Source organism: Notolepis coatsorum (assembly GCF_963971535.1).
Source record: "Notolepis coatsorum genome assembly, chromosome: 14".
In the NCBI taxonomy this organism is placed as follows: domain Eukaryota; kingdom Metazoa; phylum Chordata; class Actinopteri; order Aulopiformes; family Paralepididae; genus Notolepis; species Notolepis coatsorum.
In genome coordinates, this window is record NC_140178.1 from 9,034,960 (window position 1) to 9,052,963 (window position 18,004).

Below are 18,004 nucleotides of genomic sequence, written 5' to 3' on the forward strand. Positions count from 1 at the left end.
AGAGCACCCCCTCTAGCACTCTCTAGAGCTGCACGTTCAGAGCACCCCCTCTAGCACTCTTTAGAGCTGCACGTTCAGAGCACCTCCTCTAGCACTCTGTAGAGCTGCATGTTCAGAGCACCCCCTCTAGCACTCTTTAGAGCTACACGTTCAGAGCACCCCCTCTAGCACTCTTTAGAGCTGCACCTGACTCATGACAGGGTTACATCTGTCGCTGCTGTCGGGACAAAACCTCATAACTCCAAAAACCCAACTTTTCAGCAGATGAAAAAAACTAACACAGATTTGAGGGTGAATAGAGTTAGGAGGTTTAGACAGATGATCGGTTTAATGCTTTCCCATTGTTTAAACTTTGTAAAACCCACACACATATATGGAGGATGATCTACGGAGTTGATTTATATAATAAAAAAAAATTCAAAAAATGGAGTTATGAGGTTTTGTCCCGACAGCAGCGCTGTGTTCCCTCAACACAATGTTCCTACAGTCCAATGTTCCCTCAACACTGTTCCTACAGTCCAATGTTCCCTCAACACTGTTCCTACAGTCCAATGTTCCCTCAACACTGTTCCTACAGTCCAATGTTCCCTCAACACTGTTCCTACAGTCCAATGTTCCCTCAACACTGTTCCTACAGTCCAATGTTCCCTCAACACAATGTTCCTACAGTCCAATGTTCCCTCAACACAATGTTCCTACAGTCCAATGTTCCCTCAACACTGTTCCTACAGTCCAATGTTCCCTCAACACAATGTTCCTACAGTCCAATGTTCCCTCAACACTGTTCCTACAGTCCAATGTTCCCTCAACACAATGTTCCCTCAGCCCAATGTTCCCTCAACACAATGTTCCCTCAGCCCAATGTTCCCTCAACACAATGTTCCCTCAGCCCAATGTTCCCTCAGCCCAATGTTCCCTCAACACAATGTTCCCTCAACACTGTTCCTACAGTCCAATGTTCCCTCAACACAATGTTCCCTCAGCCCAATGTTCCCTCAGCCCAATGTTCCCTCAACACAATGTTCCCTCAACACTGTTCCTACAGTCCAATGTTCCCTCAGCCCAATGTTCCCTCAACACAATGTTCCCTCAACACTGTTCCTACAGTCCAATGTTCCCTCAACACAATGTTCCTACAGTCCAATGTTCCCTCAACACAATGTTCCCTCAACACAGTGTTCTCTCAGCCCAGTGTTCCCTCAGCACAATGTTCCCTCAGCCCAATGTTCCTACAGCCCAATGTTCCCACAGCCCAATGTTCCCTCAGCACAATGTTCCCACAGCCCAATGTTCCCTCAGCACAATGTTCCCTCAGCCCAATGTTCCCTCAGCTCAATGTTCCCTCAACACAATGTTCCCTCAGCTCAATGTTCCCTCAACACAATGTTCCCACAGTCCAATGTTCCCTCAGTCCAATGTTCCCTCAGCTCAATGTTCCCTCAACACAATGTTCCCACAGTCCAATGTTCCCTCAGTCCAATGTTCCCTCAGCTCAATGTTCCCTCAACACAATGTTCCCACAGTCCAATGTTCCCTCAGTCCAATGTTCCCTCAGCTCAATGTTCCCTCAGCCCAATGTTCCCTCAGTCCAATGTTCCCTCAACACAATGTTCCCTCAGCCCAATGTTCCCTCAACACAATGTTCCCTCAACACAATGTTCCCTCAGCCCAATGTTCCCTCAACACAATGTTCCCTCAACACAATGTTCCCTCAGCACAATGTTCCCTCAACACAATGTTCCCTCAGCACAATGTTCCCTCAACACAATGTTCCCTCAACACAATGTTCCCTCAACACAATGTTCCCTCAACACAATGTTCCCTCAGCACAATGTTCCCTCAACACAATGTTCCCTCAACACAATGTTCCCTCAACACAATGTTCCCTCAGCACAATGTTCCCTCAACACAATGTTCCTACAGTCCAATGTTCCCTCAACACAATGTTCCCTCAGCCCAATGTCTGATCTCAGACTGATGAGCTGTTAGTGATTAGATTAGATTCACTTTATTGTCATTACACAGTACAAGACAGTACAACGAGATTGTGTACGTCCAACCAGGATGTGACAATCAACAGTCAGTTGCATAAGACACATATAAATAAAACTGTACGGTAAAGTGCAATGGTTAGCACAATGTGCGATGGTGAGAAAAAAAATGTATAATTAAAATAAAGTCTACATAAGCGATGGGCTATAATATACACAGGTATACAGTGAGGTGCAGTGGGCTATGTAGAGTTCTGATTCAGAAGTCTGACAGCTGAGGGGAAGAAACTATTCGTGGTCCTGTTGGTTCTGCCTGGGAGGCTGCGGTAGCGTGCCCCAGAGAGAGTACCCCGCAGGCGGGTGAACAGTCCATGGTTGGGGTGAGAAGCGTCTCTGATGATGTTCCGTGCTCTCCGTGAGCACCGCTTCTCATAGACTGATGAGATGGAGGGGAGGGAGTGGGGTCTTGGTGATGCGTTGGGCTATGTTCACTACCCTCTGCAGTGATTTCCGGTGCAGTTGCTGTACCAGACTGAGATGCAGGTGGTGAGGATGCTCTCAATCGTACAGCGATAAAAGTTCGCTAGCACGGGAGGGGATAGGTGGAGTTTGGCCAACTTCCTCAGGAAAAAGAGGCACTTGTGGGCCTTCTTGACCAGGGTCGAGGTGGTGGTGGTCCAGGACAGGTCCCCAGAGACGTGGACTGCCAGGAATTTAAATCAACTGATCTCAGAGGACTGATGCGCTGTTAGTGTCAAATCAACTGATCTCAGACTGATGCGCTGTTAGTGTCAGATCAACTGATCTCAGTCAAATCAACTGATCTCAGAGGACTGATGAGCTGTTAGTGTCAAATCAACCAGTTTCTTGATTTGCTTTTGTCCCATATTCTTCGTGGATAAAACAATACAAAGTTGTTTATTTCCTGTCTGGGATTCACTCCCATTATAACTTCTCTCTTTCCAAAGTGTTGTAAATGGTAAATGATGCATTTATATAACAACCTTTATCCAAAGTGCTTTACAATTTTTGTTCCTCACATTTTACCCGTTCACTCACACATTCACACACCGATGGCGGAGGAGAACATGCAAGGTGCCGACCTGCTCAAGGACACTTCGACACGTTGCCCGGGAGGAGCAGGAATCGAACCGGGAACCTTCCGATTACCAGACTGTGATGCAGGAACGTGTAAATGCATTAGTAGCCCAAACAGCTGTTTGCTCTGCACCTCATCTCTCTTCTTCTCCCGTTCCTCCACTGAGAGCACACGTTCACTGGTTCAATTTCAGGAATATGATTCACGGATATCATTTATCTGTTCAAAAGTTGTCACGAGTTGTCATGGTAATGACACATCTGCAAATCTGCATGCAGGTCTCCTGGCCAAGATGCAGCAACATGATCTGACACGGTGAGGGACCCGCATCAGCCTTATCCCGGCAGCAACCATGTAAACTATAACTTGCTTTTACATAATGTGTAAATGGTAAACAGTGCATTTACAGTATATAGTGCTTTTATCCAAAGCTCTTTAACTCATTCCCCGCCAACAACGGGTTTACTCGTTATTGGGAGCCGACGCTTGAACGCCAACAATGAGTATACTCGTTATTTGATCGTTTTTCCTTTTTTTTAATATTTTTTATTCATTATTCATCCAGGGACCTTGGTGTTACCATAGGGAATCAGTCTGAGATCGCCCAAAGTGCAATACCGGCCACATCCAGCTAGACGGCGGTATCGAGCACCCTTTGAAACCTTGTATCTTGGCCTGTGCAACGGTCAAATGTCACCAGGCTCACTTTCCTTTGTCGGGTGAATGGAGCGGTTATAACGATCGGATTGAGGAGAGTCAGAAGCTCCCGATGCATGATGTGTGGTGGATTATGTTGGCGACACGATCGACACCAATACTGGGACTCGCAATCAGATAATTGGAATATTCTTTTTGTGGTACATCCTAGTGAAGGTAAGGGCTATATGATATCAATCCTGCGTTGATCCAACAATGTCTTCACCCCCATCGCAACATGTCTGTGTAATGTTACTCCACAACGTATGCCGTTGGTGACGATCAAAGCATCAAAAAACGACCCCCCCCCCCCCCCCCCCACCCTTTCATGCATTCATGATGAAACATAATACCTATGATATAGATTTGATTTGGGAATAGTAGCGTGTACAGGCAAGAAACGGCAACGTTTATAGCAGAATTGACGTATAAGGCTATTACTCAGGCTTTCAGGGATTACCCCAGAGCACGCTATAATCATACTTATATTCACCACGGTATAACACGGGAACGTATATGGATGAAGAAATTAATTCTTTTTCACATATTGAACGATAGATAGGTGATGTCAAATGGGCCATAGTATTGTATCCATAGCTATAATATAGAATATAGTTATAGCTCTACAAACAAGGTGACGCACTCCTATCTTTTAAAGCGTGGCAGTGCTAGAACGGGGCCCGGCTAATCCCTGGCGGTCAATGAGTTAAAATATTTGTTCTTCACATTCACTCACCGATGGTGGAGGCAACCATGCAAGGTGCCAACCTGCTCATCGGGAGCAGTTAGGGGGTTAAGTGTCTTGCTCAAGGACACTTCGACACGCTGCCGGAGAGGAGCGGGAATCGAACCGGGAACCTTCACTGCTCTACCTCCCGAGCCACTGTCGCCCCAATGTTTCAAACGTGTAAAAATGCATTTCACTCCACACTCCAGTTCAGTCAAACTATGCACTTGGCCACTGCCACCAAGCCTCTTCAACTCATTCAGAACGCAGCGGCCCGCCTGATCTCAAACCTACCAAAGTCGGCCCATGTCACCCCACTTCTTAGGGACCTGCACTGGCTCCCCAGTGCCGCACGAATACGCTTCAAGGCCCTCGACCTGGCATATCATGCGGTGAAGGGAACCGCTCCCGCCTACCTCCGGTCAATGGTCTCTAATAACTACACACCCCCAAGACCCCTACGCTCTGCATCTTCTGGACGCCTCAGACCCACTCCTCCTATCCGAGCTCCGGGAGGGTCATCAAGGAGAACCTGCCTTTTCTCAGTCCTTGCCCCACAATGGTGGAACAAACTGCCGGAACCCGTCCAATCTTTCGCTGTCGATTAAAGATGCACTTCTTCAACCATTATCTGAAATGATTTTTTATATATATGCACTTGTCCTAATAAACTAACCTACACTGTACCACTCAACACTTTGATGACCATTGTTACTCAGCTGATAGAGTTGTACCCTTCCTGATGACTTGTCGTACAGAACTTGTAAGTCGCTTTGGATAAAAGCGTTTCAGCTAAATGACTAAATGTAAATGTAAATAAGCATCACGCCTAGACTTCTTCTGCTCAGAAAACCACACAGATATTATCGACACTCAGCCTACGTATAATATTTGACTCTGCGGGAGAAGAACTCACACAAGGAAGGCCGGGGAGGGGAGGCATCGTCCTGTTTGACCTCTCCGCATTCCGAGGAAGGGCACTGGGCCACAGTGGCGCTGCGAGTGTTAAAGTCCTACTTCCCTTCAACATAAATTGACAAACAGCTAAGGGAATTTAGGTTTGAGGGGGGGAGCATGTGGCCCTTAAATCAAGAAAGAAACCATTCAAATATCTGGGGCAACACTGAGGCTGAGGGAATATCGGTGGGCTGAGGTTACAAAGGGCGGCTTCCACCTCTCCGGCCCCCCACCTCCTCTCCTCCCCTCCCCTCTCCTCTCCATCCCCATCATCATGGGGGCCGTTAGCCCAGGATGTTGTTGGAAGTGGGAGTAATGACTTGAGCGAGAGCCAGAACACCACCGCGTCCAGATGCCACGGGACGGCAGCATCAGCGTGTGACCCACCGTGGTTCACTCTGAGTCGCTCGATAATAATAATAATAATAATAATAATAATAATAATAATAATAATAATAATAATAATAATAATAACTTTATTTGTATAGCACTTTTCATACAGAAATTGCGGTTCAAAGTGCTTCACAACAGTAAAAAAAAAATACAGGCATAAGCGAGCATAACAAATTAAATACAAAAAGATAGAGAGGTAGCAAGGTAAGGTAAATCACAGTTTTTAAAATAGAATAGATTAGATAGAGTAAAAAAGTGCGGTTTGATTCAGTTTAAAATAGGCTAAAAAAAATTCAAATAGAAACGGACAGAAAAAGGTGTGATAAGATTGTTCAATAAAAAATATATAACAACAGCTGGCAGTGTGTCGTTCTTAATACTTTGAGTTTCTTTACAAAGTTCTAACATACAACAGAGCATCGCTCTCTAACATACAACAGAGCATCGCTCTCTAACATACAACAGAGCAGTGTACATGTAGAGATAACACAAACATCACATGTGGGACCCTGATGGAAACAAGACAAACGTCTTTCTCAGGTCTGCATCCCCTTAACAATTGTATGTATTGAGCCGTACTGTATTGTACCCATTCTGCAATCTGTTAAATAAAGTTTTCATTCATTCATTCATTCACATACACGCCGCCTGGCCTGCAAACAGCCATCACTCACGACATACATCACGACGATACGCATCGAGCCGCCCCCGTAAACACCGCCCGCCGTCACTAATTGCTTTAATACATCATTCTGATCCAGCTCTCCGGGGGCCCGGATCAAACAAACGCGGGGCTCAGTCGGAACACACCCGGGCCCGGTGCCGTTTTTTTTTTGGAGCAGCATGCAGCTGCTGCTGCAATCTCGTTTCCCCCCCTTATCCCTTCAAAAAGAAAATCTATTAGAGAACCTTTTCGGAGAAACACAACATTCCAAGAGAGATTATTTCCCTGCCAAGCTAAAGTACACTGTATATTTGCGTTGACATCGAGGAGTAGAATAATAAGCTCGCTCTCATTTCGGGGGGTTTATGCTTTTGAAACACGACCGGCGGACGGAGAGAGGAAAGGTCCCCGGACGGGATAAACACAGCGGGGGGTTCACTCTCGCTCTCCCGCTTATACACACGACACGCTGGGAAATATCAAATTAAATGAGAGGCTATGTTTGAAAAGAATTTAAATAAATAAAGAGTTCTATTATTACTCTGGGCTGTGTTATGGCTGATGGGTGGGGGGGGGCGCAATAACACACTCCTAGCGGAGGACATTGTGTTCCTGCTCCCAGTGTGGCTGAAGGGTAAAAACAGGTCCTCCTCAGGTCAGATTCATGTGAACAGTCGCCATGCGACCTCTAGGGCGACGATAGAGACCCATTTTGGTATTGCGATTTGTTTCGTTTTGTTTTTGTTTTTGTCTGGTGGAGCCAGCCAGGTGAGTGGGTTTAGTTTAGTGGCGGGTTCGCTGCAAGCTAGATCTCACACCTCAGGCTCTGCCAGGGGAGATCTGGAACAATACACAGTAAAATAAGTTAATAAACTCCTTCCCCCCACACATCGGACGAAAACAAAACAAAAGTAAACATAGCGCAATACCAAGGGGGGCTCGTTTGCCTAGAGAGGTTGCCACTCGACTGCTTTACGGATTCTACCTTTAATAATAAGGAGAGTGCCCCAATTTCTCAGTGTAAACGGTAATTCTTCATGAGCGAAATCAGGTCAAATCCAATTATGAAATAGAGATGAAAGCCACACCGTTTAATGTTTAATGAACAGGTCTTTGACGGGAGAGAAAAGCCCAAGCCAACCCTCACAGGTTGGGAAATAACCGGGTACTTTACGTGTGTTATAGTATCATAACATTACACCGACCGAGCCGTAAGAAGTCTAGGCGACGCCGACCCCGTTATGCAACGATAAGTAGCTCAATGAGAAAAGCCCCCTAATGTATTGCGCACAAAGGCACTAATTTCCAGGTTATTTCCGCTTTTGCTAGAACAGACTTTGCAAATAGCAACTTTCAGGAGCAAAGTTCACCGGAGGAACATGACCTCAAAAAAGTCAACCAACGAACAAGATTCTTGTACCGGATCTCCTCTCTGGTAAACAAGAACACCCTGAAGACTCTGGCAGGAGCACTCATTCAAGGGTACTACGACTATGCTTGCACCTCATGGTACCAAAGCACCTCAAAGGCGCTAAAAACAAGACTACGTACAAACATCACAAAACAAACTGGTCAGACTACTGCTTGACCTTACTCCTAGAACCCACCTCACCCCTGCCCACTTTGACAACCTAGGATGGCTTAGAGTAGACGACAGAGTACAGCAACTTGCAATGGGCCTGGTCTACAAGATACACTACACCACTAAGGTACCCATGTACATGTCGAAATACTTCCCAAAGGTCAGTGAATACCACGACCACAACACCAGAGGGAGCTCCACAAATCATGTTAAACCCAGATTCGGCTCAAACAAGGGACTAAACACGTTTCGCAATTATGCCACATCAATGTGGAACGCCCTACCCACAGCTGTAAAGGAATGTGAATCCCTACCCACTTTCAAAACTGCTCTCAAAGAACACCTAGCGGGAGGCTGCAATTCTAAACTGGCCCCTGTAAATATCCACCCCCCCCCCCCCCCCCCGTACAGTTTCTTCCCTCTCAAATGTATACTCTCTTTTAGAAACTCTGTCTCTTAATGTAGATCTTGTATGTCATAAATGTCTGGATGTAACAGTACTTATAATATCTGTATGTCGTGTATGTCATAAATGTTACGATGAATTGAAAATGGGGGACCCTGATATAAACAAGACGAAAGTATTTCTCTGGTCTACATCCCCTTAACAATTGTGTGTATTGAGCCGTACTGTATTGTACCCATTCTGCAATCTGTTAATAAAGTTTTCAATCAATCAAACTCCTGAACGTTTCTATTTTTGCAAAGTCTGTTAGACAGCAAAAAGGGGGGAATAACCTGGAAATTAGTGCCATATCCGTCTCAGTGAGGGGTACATGCAGGCAACTACAGTATTTCACAACATTACGAGAGGTCCAGTAAAATATCCCCCGTTTCTATGAACCGTTCCACTCCTTGAAGAGCCAACGCGTCTCCTGTAACTCAAGCTCGTCTGCAGGGGATTAGTGTGACTGTCTGCCTCTTACCGGAGCCAGAAGCAAACAGCTCGATTCTTACAACTAGAGCCTGTCCAACAGCGCCATCTTGTGGACGACTGAGGAAATTAAAACAAAACACTTCTCTCTGCAGCCACCAGAGGGAGTTATAGTCAACCCCCATGTTAATCGATGTTTCTTTGCACACATTATTTTGCTAATACATTCCGTCTTTTTGATGCTTACGGTGCAGTTATCTTTTGATTTTGTTATTTTTATTAAAGGGTGCTGTTTTGTTAAAAATAATAACTCTACATTCCGATAGCCATCACTGATATAGTGGTAGTAGATAATATAGTGGTATTATTTGGTCAGTAGTCCCTCTGCTCTGCAATAAACAGGACATGCATGTTATGGTATCCCTTCCCACTTCATCTAATCAGGAGAGAGAACTCCACACTGCAAAAATGCTCTGACAAATATAAGAAATAAAAACTACTTTCAAGCAAATGTATCCTTGAATCAAGTAAAAAATAATCTACAAGGGCAGTAATAATAATACTTTATTTGTATAGCACCTTTCATACTGAAACTGCAGCTTAAAGTGCTTCACAACAGACAAAAGACAGGCATAAAATGAGCAGATAAAATCACAGTAACATCCCAACAGGCCACCTTGTTTATGGTTTGATTCCGTTTTAAATAGACAATAAAAAGAGTAAGATAGAATAGACAGAGTAAAATGCAGTGCAATAAAATAGTTTTGGATTACTGTTTAACAGTTTAAAGTAGGGGTGCACGATATTGATTTGTTAACCCCGATATGGATAACTTTCTGCTCCTCAAGGTCGATACCGATATATATATATTTTTTTTAATGTATATTCCTGTAGTTTTGACCTAACCAGATTCATCATGACATGAGCGTTACTACTATGAACAAAACAAAGCCAAGAGAACAGTTTTGACTCTTCAAATAAAGTGACTATATTTATTTCAATTTGTCAATCACAAAATTCACAATCCGTCAATGTCATTAACAATGTGTTTCCCTGAACAATGAGTGAACTAAAAACCAACAGGTATTGTGCTTTGTCAGTAGGGATGGGTACCGTTCACATTTGAACCGATACGGTACCGGTACCTGTGAATCGATACCCGTACCCAACGGTACCTTTTTTTCGGTACTTTAGTCTCTAAAAATGTAATCTACATACCTCAGTTGTAAAAAAAAAATTATCCAAACTTCAAATAACCACATTTTCGACCGTTTTCGGCTTGCCATTGCCCCGACTGCTTTGTTGTTGAATCAAGTAAAATCCTAAGTAAGCATATATTGTGCGTGTGAACGTTGACATGAAAAGAAAAAAGTAAAAAAAAAAAAAAATTAAGTGTAAATTTTTTTTATTATAATTATCAGAGCTATCAATAATTGTATCTGGTATATCGGGATGACGTCATAATTGCTGATATCGGCCCAATAATTATCGTGCATCCCTAGTTTAAAGTAGTCTTTACCTTCTCTGTTTGGTATCCACAGTTTAAAACATGAGTCTTCCCTCCTGTTTGATACCCACTTTGACCCTTCGAACCCCTCTCTCAGGGCGGTTCTAAGCCTGGGTCCTACACAGTTTTAAAACCAGAGTCTTCCCTCCTGTTTGATACCCACTTTGACCCTTCAAACCCCTCTCAGGGCGGTTCTAGGCCTGGGTCCTACACAGTTTTAAAGCCTGAGTCTTTCTTGTTTGATACCCCCAGTTTAGAACCTGTAATAAAAAGTAATCCAAGAAGTAAATTGCCCCATATTGCTCTGTAATATTTCTTTGTTATAGGGCCGTCTAGTAGGCTTTCAGTTTTGTCCTAATTTTATTTTAGGAAGTTGTTCCGTCATCCATTTGTTTATTGCTAAGAGACAGGCGGAAATGGAGTTAATAGCGGTGTGATAATTTGGTTCAGCGGAGATGTACAATTGTGTCATCTGCATAACTATGGAAACATACATTTTCAAACGATGTCTCCAAGTGGCAGCATGTATAGTGAGAATAATAATAATGGACCAAGGCAGCTGCCCTGTGGAACTCCGAAAGGGGGCGTCATGTTTCTCAGAATGCTCTCCAAGCCTGATGTTCTCCCTTTGATATATGTTCTGAACCAGTTTAATACAGTCAGAAAGACCAACTAACCTTGTAGATGATTTATTAGGATATCATGGTCGATCGTGTCAAACGCTGCGCTTAGATCTAATAGGATGAGAATTGAGACTTTGTTTGCATCAGTTTATTCTGAGGTCACTAATTATTTTAGTAAGAGCAGTTTCAGTGCTATGGTGCATTCTGAAGCCTGATTGAAAATCCTCCATGATGTTTTCTTTGAGAAAGGAGTTTATTTGTATCGAGATTTTTTTTTCAAATATCTTGCTGATGAATGGGAGGTTGGATATCGGCCTATAGTTACTGTCTAGATTGGGTTTCTTTAGTAAGGGTCTTACGACGGCTGTTTTGAGAAAGCGTCTGGGAAAATGCCTGTCAAAAGCAATGTATTTATAATATTTAGGACATGACTTGCAATAGTCTTGAATATTCGCTTAGGAAAATGTTGTGGGTATAGGGTCAATACAGGAAGCGGAGGAGTTAGATTCCATGACAGTTTGCAAATAAATTTGGCTTGGAAAGACTTCTTGAAATACAAATATCTAGGGTTCTCTTGATTGGATACATCTGGAAGGGATACCAGCAAATATATTCCATGTTTACTGCAGAGCAGGGGGGGACTGAGAGACCATGTTACTGAGCCAACACCATCAGTGATGGCTGTTGGAATGTAGCGCTATTTGACACGCATTACAAAAAAAGATACCACTTACAGCACCTTTAATGTTGTGATAGTTAATACAGCCTCCCTTCTAGTGTGAAATTGAATTATATAACACTTTGGGGGAAGACAGAAGTTATAATGGGAGTGAATCCCAGACAGGACATTTAAAAGAACAGAACAAACGCAGCAGGTAAACCTGCTCTTTCCACTTTATTCACAAACACATAATATGGTACAGAGTCCAGAGCAGAGCAACAACATCCTTCTAAAAGCTGGTCGCCGATGCAAGAGTGGAGGAACTGACATCATCTCAAACCCCACCCCTCTTCTCTTGATCCTCCAATCGCAAACGTTGCTTCCCTCGGGGGTGAGGTTTGTGATGAGTCATAATACAGCATCATCCACTGCAGCCTCCTCCCCCCCTTCAGCTTGGGTCAACAAAATCAACACACTGTAAACATTTAGCGAATAATTAAATCAACACGAGGAATGACAAAAGGGACACAGAAAAAGGAAAAAAAAAACTCACAATAACATAATATTAACTTCATGGATTATCACAGAAAATGTTGCATTATTCATATATAACCCACACTAATGATGTGGGACTAACCGGACTCATGTGAAGACAAGGCCCTCTGACTGGAGCCGTTTTCACAGATTTGAGAACGTGGATCTTGGGATGCAACGGTTTTATAATATAATTTATTCCCTTTTGACCTTTACAGTACAGATCGGAGTGTGGAGTTTAATTTTAAGTGCACAGATCTACCGGGGTGTGGGTATTACATGCAGCTCTACGTGAACGAGACGCCGGTTGGTGGTATAGGACCACTAACTTACAGGACCACCACAAGAGAGAACGGTAAGAGAGGTTACAATAAGATGGTACATACAAGTGTAAAATATTATGTAGGTACACCCCTGGCTCTCGTCTGGTTCACCCTTTTCAATCTGTCCTTGTCGTTTCAATCTGAATAAACAATCTCATTCACATAAATCAGCGAGGAGTTTGCTACACGTGACTCGAGTTATGACTAGTTAGTCGTCCCCGTCCATAATGATCAGTAGTGCAAATCCCACAGTGATGACGAAGAGGAAACAACAGGTTTCATGAAGAAAAAAAACAAAAAACAAATATAGTATCTTATAAAAAATGTTTTTTTCCCCCCTAGTAGTAGTAGTAGTAAATAGCCGTGTTAACGAACATACATTCGAGGACATATTTGAGCTGAATATGATTACATATCGGTTTGTATTCGTAGAGATTTTGGGGAAGTGGACCAGACACGTTCTTAAAAAGGGCAGCTTTAAAACGAACGGCAGGGTTGATCACGGGGAGGAGGGTGGAGTCTACTTCACACAGAAACTACTACTCTACACAATATTACAGTGCGTTCCGTCGGCCCTCGTCAACTCCTAAAAGTCTATTATGTGACCAAATCATATATATATATATGAGGCGATAGCGTCCGGGCGTGCTAGTTAGGCCAGAAAGCCAGAAACTAGTCAGATCCAAGGCAGCGGATTCAGTCGGATATTCAACCTTTTTCTTGATGCCGGGGGGGTTCATACATTTCTTAGCGATGCCATAATAATATTTCATGTCTCATGATACCCCGTGTTCATAATAAAGTACAGTATGTTTTACACCACAAAAAGGTGAAAAGTCACCGACACATCACAACTCATAAACTTCGTGGATATCGTGGAACTTGCCAGAGTTTACCGCTGGTATTTATTTACCACTCAGTCGACTATTCAAGTGCAATTCCCTTAGTGGTGAACTAGGAAACGTCTGACTTTACGAGTTGGCGAGGACCGGCTGAACGCACAACGGGGGTTCTCGGGAGAAGAGCGTGGGTATTTGGGAGAGAAGTGTGGGCGGCGTTCAGTCTTCGGATCTTCCCTCCAGGATGCTGTCGAAGGTGAAGGGGAGGAATGCGAAGCCCTGGCCCGTGTAGAACTTATTCTGGAACTCCACCCTGGAAAGAGAGAGAGAGAGGCATGAGAGAGAGAGAGAGAGAGAGCGAGAGGCATGAGAGAGAGAGAGAGAGAGAGAGAGAGAGAGAGGCATAAGAGAGAGAGATGGCAAATAACGCAAAACTCCCATACCTACTGGGTGAAATACAACCATGTGCAAACACAGCAGCAAGATTTGTGAGCTGCTGTGACAAGAAAATGACATGAATAAAGCCCCTTTGAATTGAAATATATATATATCAGGCCACGTGAGCGGATCGGCGCGGCCGAGAAATCCGCTCTTCGCTCTTTAAAGCTTGGTCCGCTCCGCTAATCGCTCATGTTGACCCCGCCCCCAAGTCGCTCTCCGCTCGCTCCCCACTCACCTTGAATCGAGCGCTCCCCGCTCCCCGCGCCAGATCGCTCGGCAGTTTTTCTTTTTCTTTTTTGGAGCATGGTGTAAATGAGCTCAAACTACAACAGTCTACACCCCCTGGGCCCCTTAACAATTGTTTGTATTGAGCCGCATTGTAATTGTAGCCATTCTGCAATGTTAAATAATGTTGTTTATCCATTCACTAGCTCTATTAAGCGATGATAGGCTAGCCAAGCCACAATGCTATGGTCGCTGCCATTAACGTTAGCATGTAAGCTAACGTCAACAACAATGGCGTCGATACTTTTTCTAACAGGAGTGAGTGTGGGCGTCATAGATATCTATGGTGGGCGTCTCTACAGTGACGAAGCCTGAACCCTTCTCATTGGTTAAAAATGGCCTTCATGTTTGTACATCGCCATCTGTTGCTTTGGCATTGTACTGCATGTATATATTACATCAACAGTGTTAAACCACTGTGAGCGGCCTGGAGTGGATTGGAGCGGAGGAGAACTCTCGCTCCGGACGTCGCGCCGACTCATTTTAAAACCCACTCCTCGCTCACGTCAAAACCGCCCGCTCCGCGCCCCGCGCCGCTCACGCTCCGATCCGCTCACATGGCCTGATATATATATATATATGTGAGTGAGTGAGTGAGTGAGTGAGTGAGTGAGTGAGTGAGTGAGTGAGTGAGTGAGTGAGTGAGTGAGTGAGTGAGTGAGTGAGTGAGTGAGTGAGTGAGTGAGTGAGTGAGTGAGTGAGTGAGTGAGTGAGTGAGTGAGTGAGTGAGTGAGTGAGTGAAAGAAAGAAAGAAAGAAAGAAAGAAAGAAAGAAAGAAAGAAAGAAAGAAAGAAAGAAAGAAAGAAAGAAAGAAAGAAAGAAAAAGAGAGGTCGTCGTCATGTTAGGAGCAACACCAACAACCACATAGCCGGTTCGAGTTCCAGGGAAATTCCGTCTCAAAACATAATTTGTGGAATGCTTTGTTTTCACGCCATCTAGCTTTTGGGAAGAGGTCACTGTGACTTCTGCGGCTTCCATAAAACAAACAAATATAATATGTACCGTATCGGCTTCAACATGGACGGTCGCATTTTACGTAGCTCCCGTAACCAACGCAACAGAGCAACAACAAAAAAGTACTTTGCGCATTTTCTACTTTCCCTCCTGTGGATTATGGATTTGTACCTGAATTCACAACTCAAGCAGCAACTCCAGACAGAAGTGGAGGGTAGCGAAAACGTAAATCAGCAGTCCCATTGCGACTTCTACTTGTTAACGGGCACGGAGAGGAAACATCCAGCCTTCGGAGCCACGGCGATCCACGCAGTACTTACTGCAAATCCGGAACGAAAGAAATTACCCCCGGCAGGCAAGTGTAATAAGAGATCAATGTTTTTATTATATCTGCTCATGTCGGGTGACATACATCAGAACCCTGGTCCCGTAATGACACGGAACCAGAGACTACAGCAAGAAGCGATGGAGGTTCCCATCGCGACCAACAGCATCAACAACGCAACCTGTGGCTACATCCACAGCGCGGGCGGCGAAGCTCCCCCAATGACGCCACTGCAGACGAGCACACGTGAGGCAGTGACGAGAGGAGGTGAACCGAGGGTCGAAACCATGACGACCATCTCGACGCGGGATGTAAACATCTCGACGCCCGATAGCCGGCTAGCTAGCAGAGCTAACAACGAAAACAACCAGGAACGAGTCCTTTGTTGTTCCAGCACGGCGCGGGACCCGACCCCCCCCTCCCCCCTCCTTTGTTGTTCCAGCACGGCGCGGGACCCGACCCCCCCCTCCCCCCTTCTTTGTTGTTCCAGCACGGCGCGGGACCCGACCCCCCCCTCCCCCCTTCCCACCCACAACAACACAGAGGAACAGATCACAAACGAACAATACTTCGAACCTGCCAACATCAATGAAATAACCAACGCCAATGGACTGAACATTATTAACATTAACAGCTTAAAAAACAAATTGGATGAAATCAAACAAATATTCATAAATGGTAAGGCAAACATACTGTGCTTCTCAGAAACTAAGCTCGACGATTCTGTAAAAGATCCAGAGATAGAGATTGAGAACTACTCAATAATCAGGAATGATAGGAACAAACATGGAGGTGGTGTCTGTATGTACATACACAAGGACACCAAATTCATCAACAGAAATGACCTGAATCATAAATCAATTGAAACTGTATGGGTGGAAATCCTATTCGAAAGGGCGAAATCCCTACTGGTTGGCACAGTCTACAGGCCGCCAGATCATAGTGGCTTTTATGATACACTGGATGGGTGTTTAGCTGGAGTTGAAGATGTAGACAATTCTTATTGGAGACTGGAACACGGATATGCAACGAAAAGATGCACCCGTCTTCAAGGCCTTCAGTAGGTTTTGTGATCTGCATGGCCTCAGCCAGCTAATCACCCAACCCACACGTGTATGCGAATCAACTCAGACTACCATTGACCTCATTCTGACCTCCGACAAGTCCAAGATCTCAAATAAAGGGGTTATAGCATGTGGGTTAAGTGATCATTATATGATATTCTGTACCCGAAAAAAACTAAAACAAAAGGCTGGCTGCCACAAAACAGTCACATCTAGAGACCTCAAAACCTACTCTAGCGAGGCCTTCAACCTTGAACTGGAGAGTCTGGACTGGTCAGATGAACTCAATGGTACACTGGTTGACGAAACATGGCTTGGTTTCAAAACCAAATTCTCAGCAATACTAAACGACATGGCCCCCCTAAGAACCACCAGGGTAAAAAATCGCGCTGAGCCGTGGATGCACTCCGAAATACTGGCCGCTATGAAAACCAGAGACAAAAAATGCTCTGAGTTTCGTAAAAGTCAGTCAAAGCTTACTAAAAGCACGAGCAGTGAACTCCAAGCCCACGTGACTGAACTCAAACTAGAAAGAAACAGACTAAGAAACGACGTAAACTCCATGATCAAAACTGCAAAAAAGAATTTCATCAATGACAAAACTGAGGAAAACAAAAACAAACCACGTGAACTTTGGAAATTACTCAATAATCAACTAGGATGCAGTAAAAAACTTAAAACCAGATTCTCAAACATAAACATAAAAACGGACAACACGCTCATCACAGACAAGCTGGATGTAGCCAATTACTTAAACATTTTCTTCACAAACATAGCCACAACACTGGTAAACAAACTACCCTCCCACTCAGGGCTTTATGGGGTAGAACACATAGTAGCTTACTACAAAAACCTAGGGGTCCGCAAGGACGACTTCAAGCTGGAAATGGTAACAACAGATGAGGTACTCAATAAACTGAGCGCCCTCCAACCTAACAAGGCCACTGGCCATGACAACATCCCCTCCATCAGGCTCCACAACAGTGGGCAGCGACTAGCAGCCTCCAGGCCCCACAACAGGGGGCAGCGACAGCGACTGCTACCAGACATTGACCTGGGACTTATAGGAACCCAAGGGGGACAAAGTAGACTACCCTGGTACTTTGATTAATGTATACTCAGTAGATAGTAAATTATTATAACACTACCTCTTGCATACTGCACCTCATGTGACACTGTGAATAATGTGAATATTCCTCAGCTAGTCAGATAGTAAATTATATTGACCATATTGATCAAAATTGTTTACACTGCCTGTGTTGTCTTTTACTACCTGTATACTGTGTTGTTTTACTACCTGTACCCCTCCCCCCTCCCCCCATGCTGCTATGATGCCTGAATTTCCCCAAGGGGATCAATAAAGGAATATCTTATCTTATCTTATCTTATCTTAAATTCCTCAGAGACTCAGCAGCCGCCATCACACCAATCATCACACACATAATAAACCTCTCCATAAAACAG

General features: G+C 44.3%; 1 protein-coding gene across 4 annotated transcripts in view; it reads right to left on the bottom strand.

Annotated features, from left to right (window-relative positions):
- Window positions 1-11,989: 11,989 nt before the first annotated feature.
- The window catches only part of atp6v0a1a (ATPase H+ transporting V0 subunit a1a), an 85,050-nt gene continuing 79,035 nt past the window's right edge, over window positions 11,990-18,004 (bottom strand). For all 4 annotated transcript variants that reach the window (XM_084329915.1, XM_084329913.1, XM_084329914.1 and 1 more), the window contains one exon: window positions 11,990-13,783. In XM_084329915.1, coding sequence (XP_084186041.1) covers window positions 13,690-13,783 — 94 coding nt within the window. In that variant the 3' untranslated portion in view covers window positions 11,990-13,689. The remainder of the gene's footprint in view (window positions 13,784-18,004) is intronic.